The sequence below is a fragment of the Eucalyptus grandis genome, chromosome 11, assembly GCF_016545825.1.
Source record: "Eucalyptus grandis isolate ANBG69807.140 chromosome 11, ASM1654582v1, whole genome shotgun sequence".
In the NCBI taxonomy this organism is placed as follows: domain Eukaryota; kingdom Viridiplantae; phylum Streptophyta; class Magnoliopsida; order Myrtales; family Myrtaceae; genus Eucalyptus; species Eucalyptus grandis.
In genome coordinates, this window is record NC_052622.1 from 5,251,939 (window position 1) to 5,257,938 (window position 6,000).

Below are 6,000 nucleotides of genomic sequence, written 5' to 3' on the forward strand. Positions count from 1 at the left end.
ATAATGAATGCATTTTTATTCATTTGTTTATTTATTTAGTTCAGATTCCGCGTCAAATCTTAATGGATTGAACCAGGACACTCATTACTTGATTATGGTAAATTAGTTATCTTTTAAATTTTTTTTCAGCTTTCACTTACGTATTCAATTTCCCTTGTAGGATTTGGTCTCCTCTTATTTTACTACCTGCTTACTCCGGCGCGCACGGTCTCCCTCATTGGTAACATTACTACAATCTTCTCATTGTGAAATTGATTTAATGTTTCTAGAAGCAAACATTTAATGTACCCACAAATTGGTTATCATAAAAATTACACATCCTCAATTCTCTTGTGTGTTCACCAAAATACAGGGAATTCATGGTTGTGAAATTCATCTTGGGAGCCCCATGTGTGATGATGTTGCTTATACACAAATGGAGGAGAAGACACTTAGCAATTGATCAAAACGTTGAAGAATTTTTGCAATCTAACAATAACTTCTGGCCGATAAGATACTCTTACTCGGAGATCAAGAAAATCACAGGCGGTCTTAAGGACAAACTAGGTGAGGGAGGGTATGGTTTTGTGTTCAAAGGAAAACTAAGAAGCGGTTGCAATGTTGCGGTGAAGATCCTAAAGAATGGGAAAGCAAATGGGCAAGACTTCATCAGTGAAGTGGCTACCATCGGAAGAATTCATCATGTTAATGTGGTTGGACTCATTGGTTTTTGCTTTGAAGGCTCCAAACAAGCTCTCGTCTATGATTTCATGCACAATGGGTCTTTGGATAAGCACATTTTCTCACGAGGACAGGGGACTTGCCTTGATTGTAAGGAAGTATACAAGATTGCTCTCGGAGTGGCTAGAGGGATCAAGTATCTTCATCGAGGATGCGACATGCAAATTCTACATTTTGATATTAAGCCTCACAATATTCTTCTTGATAAGGATTTAACTCCAAAAGTTTCTGACTTTGGGCTGGCGAGATTGTACTCCCCGAACCACAACACCGTGTCTTTAACTGCCGCAAGAGGAACCTTAGGATACATGGCTCCAGAGCTAGTCTATAAGAACATTGGGAGTATCTCTTACAAAGCTGATGTCTATAGTTTTGGCAAATTGTTAATGGAAATGGCCAGTAGGAGGAAGAATGCAGACACGGTTGCGGAGTATTCTAGTGATATTTACTTTCCTTTATGGGTTCATGACCAACTTAGTGAGGGATTAAATGTTACAATGGAAGAGGTTAGCGAGGAGGATAAGAGAATAGTAGAGAAGATGATAATAGTTGCTCTTTGGTGCATACAATTGAATCCCAGTGATCGCCCTTCGATGCATAAAGTCTTGGAAATGCTCGAAGGAGAAGCAAATGATCTACAAGTACCTCCCAAGCCACTCTTTTATCCAACAGAAATGTCAGCAAGGGATGATGAAACTTGGACCGACAAAGACAATGATACTATATCTACTTCATCAATTAGTGCAACAACTTATGAAGCTTCGCATCTTGAGCAAACTAGTATTAGTATTAGACAAGCATAGATAAATATCAGTAGCACCTACTCCAGTCACATATGTCACAAATAGAAACAGATCGTATTGATGATGTAGGTCTCCTTTTATGGCCATCAGATTCTAGACGTTTATAACTATGTTTATAAATCTTAATTTCGATTGTATTTTAGTGTAGTCCTACGAGGAGTGAGTTTGGGTTTTGGACTCTTTGTTTAAAAGGCCAACCAGCACAGAACTCATGCTACGCATGGCTCCACGGCACACCAATTGTCGCCATGCATAACGTTGAAAAAGAATGAATGGAGAGAGATAGATAAAATTTTAGGAGAGATGATAAATGAAAACTTCGATCTTTTTCTTTTTTTAGGAGGGGAGGTGGGAGTGGCGGTTAACTAAACAATAGACGGTGGGGACTTCAGATTCTTGTTTCTTCTATGAGTTTGCTCAGGTTAATTAGGCTTCATTTGCTTCACGGAAAACGTGATATTTTTAGAAAATATTTTCTAATAATTCATTTTTAAAGAAAATGAAAATATTTATTTATGTTCATTTTTTATTTTCGTTTTCGCTTTCCTTTGCCAATCGCCAGCCACAATGATGGCCAACAATCAGCCACAGGTGAGGAACAAGTTCACCCAAGGTTGGTGAGGCTTGAGCTACCCAATTTCGACGAGTCGAGTTGAGCTAGTCTTGGGCGAGTTTGAGCTCGCCAAAGACTGACAAGGTCAAGCCTTGCTAGATTGGTGAGCCAACGCCTCGCCAAAGATCGACGAGGCTTAGCCTCACCAAATTGGCGAGCTCGAGCCTCCCAAGTAGCCACCCCAAGTAGCTCAATTCCTGGCTTTGTCAACCTCAACCAAAGCAATGCGAGAGCCAATACGCCCACGCTGCTCCGTGAATGCTTTCGCGTCGTCCGCCTATTGTGTTGTGGTTGATGATCAAAGATCAACTCCTCTTCCTTCTTCTACCTCAGTCTTTTAGTATTGTTGTTGAAAATAATCGGTGCACCATTTCTTACGATGAGATCATGAATATATGTTAGACATTTTGGCTGAAGAGCGATCTGAGAGTTTGTGATGACCCTAATTATGAGCTCGGTTGCACAAATAATCACACCATTCTTCATTTGTACTCGGGCAAATACTCTGTGCGGTGAATCAACTATACCAACTACATAATTAGGGTGGCCTAAAAAAAATTATTTATACAACAATTATAATTTTTACACTTGACTTTTTATAATCGAAAAGGGAAATTCGAAAATATGAAATGTAGAGAAAGGCCTCGCACATTCTACGCATCTTTTTGCGCGAGAGATTTCACGAATATCCTTTGCGCATTTAGCATTTTTGCCTTTTCCCTTTGTGCTCGTCTCGTATGTTGACCGGCTTTTGACTTTTCAGACGACCAATCCCAATCTTTTCCTGCTCTCACACGTCCCATTTTGTGGTCGCTACATCCCAAATCACTCACTTCCACACAAATTAGTTTCCTAGTCAGAGATTTTTCCTTCTCCCCCTCTTTATCTCAAGAAACAAAGCAACTGAAGTTATTCCTATCCATCTTCATCTATCTCTTTTGCATCTCCACACTAAACCATAGATTTTCCTACTTGATTCGTGTTCTCTCCTATTGCCTAACCAACGCCCAAAGATCAACTCATTTTTCTTCTCTTTCTTCTTCTATATCAGTCTTTTAGCATCGGACTTCGAAAATAATTAGTGCACTAACTCTTGCGGCGAGGTCAAGAACATAAGGTATACATTTCAGCCGAGGGGCAATCTAGAAGCCTGCGTTGACCCTAACTATGAGCTAGCCTGCTTAACTAATCGAACCATTTTGAATTTGTATTCGAGCAAATACTATGTACAACATCAACTATACCAACTACATGACTAGGGTTGCCAATGTAGGGATGACAAAGGGCAATTGTTCACCTCTTTCTCTCCGCTCCGTCATGCCGCAACTTTAGCAAACATGATTCGTATAGTTGCACTGGATACAAGTCATATGAATTCTATGGTTGAGAGCCATACAAGACCGTTTCGATTATGAATTGCACGAAGGCTATTGCTTCTTGGTTTTACATTGACACTTCGTCATGCCCTGATGGAATCGAATCTTCCAATTTTTCTAGTACAAGAAGGCGATTATGCCCTGTGGAAACTGCTTGCACTATAGAGCTTCTGCCAATGATACCATGGGGCTGATGGCAATAATCTTCGGTCCTATGCCCAAATTCATGAACAGATGGTTTATGAGCTTGAGTTTTCATGGCTTCCAGTGACGGGTAAGATTCATAGCCAACATCAAGTTTGGTGAGCGGCAAATGCCAAATTTGGTGCAAACCCAAGAAAGGTAAGAAATTTTGAATTTGTTCAATTTTCTTAACCCAAAAAAAAAAAAAAAAGTCGTGAGGATATATCTGGTTAAAATCTTTGAAATTTGATCTAAACTAGAAACTGAGCTTGGTCATATGTAATCTTTTCACAGCCCATGTAATTTGAAAGACCCATTAAGATCAATTAGTTTGGTAAATGATGTTGTGGTATTTTATACGTGTAATAATAAATTCATTTTTTATTTATTTAATTTGAATTCAACCAACAAATGTTAATGAATTGAACCAATAAACTAACTGCTTGATTTTGGTCTAAATAAGCGTCTTTTGAATTTCTTTAACTCTCACTTGTCATATATTCACTTTCTTTTGCAGGAATTTCTGGCTATTTGTTTTTTGCAGGAATTTTCGGCTGGGTATTTTTACTTTATGTCATTGGTAAAATTACAACAATCTTCTCATTATGAATTGATTTTATGTTTCTAAATGCAAACAATTTAACACACCCACAATTTTCTAATGTAGCTGTGAAGTTCATCTTGGAAGTTGTTGACATCTAAATTTTGGCGATTTGTTTAAGTGTTTATTAATTGCAAGAGAGAATTATGGATTAATTTCTAACTCTTTAACAAAAAAAAAATTCATTAAAATTGCATCACATATAGACATTAGGAGCATTTACATCACTAGTTTTCATATTTATCAAAGAAATTTTACAAAAAAATTTAATAAAAAAATTTCGAAATTTAAAAAAATAGAAAAAGATAAAAAAAAATCATTAAAAGGTATAAGAAAATCGAATGAGGCCAAGTAAAGGGCTTTTCTTCGTCTGTGGGCTCATTGACCTATCTCTTTTCCTTTTCTTTCTTTTGCAATTGGGCCGACCCATCTCCTTTTAGTTCAGCCTAGCCCATGCGTGAGTCTTCTTCCTCCCTTCACACCAACCACACTCCTACAAAAGAAGAAGAAAAGAGAAACGTACTAGGGGCAAGGCAAAGGATCGTGAAGGCAGAGGACGGCGTGATCCCAGGGTCAGAGATCAAGCAGCCGTGACAAACTGGCGGTGGCAGAAGCCATGCGAGCCTGTCGTTGGCCAAGCTTAAAAGGAAGAAAGCAAAGAGGGGATGGGGGTTTTTCACGGCTGTTTTTTTTTTGGTCAAGAGAGAACAAAGAGCACCAAAGGGCGAGCTTGAGAGAGAGAGACAATTGGGGAGAGAGCGCTTTGCCGTAGCCTGAAGTACGCCCGTTGCTCGCCATCCGAATCAGGTAGGCTTCCCGCTTCACTTCGAGGTCTCGGGCCGGAGCTCACGGCCAACCTGTTCACGCGAGCTTCGGCTTCACCGATCCTCCATGAAAGCTCATAGATGTGCTAGTGCATGTTGATAGACATCCAAGCTTGTGCTTGAGTCTATACCAATCCAAAGATCCTTCGTTTCTATTGTGTAGGCTAACCGGTTGATGAAATGCCTGAAAGAAATTCGAGTCCGTGAGTATGTTGTGGTTGAAAATACTTGCTGTGCTCGCATCTGTTCGAGTGTGATATATGTCCCTTAGTGGATCTTGAGTGTTGCTTGTGCATATTGTGTTGATCTTTACTCGGATTCGAGCTTCGAGTGAGCCCGTATGCCCCTTTTAGCTGTTGCACACCCAATGTTTGACAAAATGTCTCAGAGAACTGAGAAACAACCTGCGTTCAAACTCGGTTTGATTTGCGCTTGTTCATATATATGTTGGACCATGCTTGTCTTTTATGTTTTCATCGTGATTTCATGCGGTTTTCGTGAAGCAATCATGTGTGTTTGAGCTGGGGGTGTTTGCATCCGAAAATGGTGTAGCAGCCCTCGAGTTAGATGGCCGGCGTTGATTTGCGTTGGTCGGGGTGGTTTGGTGTTAGAAGGGATGCTAAGTGCTTTGGTTATTGTTGTTGTTCGAATTAGTTTTGGTAAAGAAACAAATTTTGGTGAGTAGTGTCGCGAGGAAGGAGAAGACAATCTTCGGGAGGGTTGAAGGCATGCAGGGTAGGGGTGTAAACGGGTCGGGTCGGGTCGGGTCTTGATGTTACTCGACCCGACCCGAAACATACAGGTCACATATGTGACCCGACCCGACCCGACCCAAAACACGTTAAACTCACATAGGAAATTCGGGTCGGGTCGGGTCGGG

General features: G+C 40.2%; 1 protein-coding gene across 1 annotated transcript; it reads left to right on the plus strand.

Moving 5' to 3' along the window:
• Positions 1-348: 348 nt before the first annotated feature.
• Positions 349-1,663, plus strand: LOC104427043 (rust resistance kinase Lr10). Its single transcript, XM_039304725.1, has one exon. It carries the CDS (start codon positions 360-362, stop codon positions 1,521-1,523), a length of 1,164 nt encoding a protein of 387 aa, XP_039160659.1. The 5' UTR covers positions 349-359; the 3' UTR covers positions 1,524-1,663.
• The last annotated feature ends 4,337 nt before the right edge of the window (positions 1,664-6,000 follow it).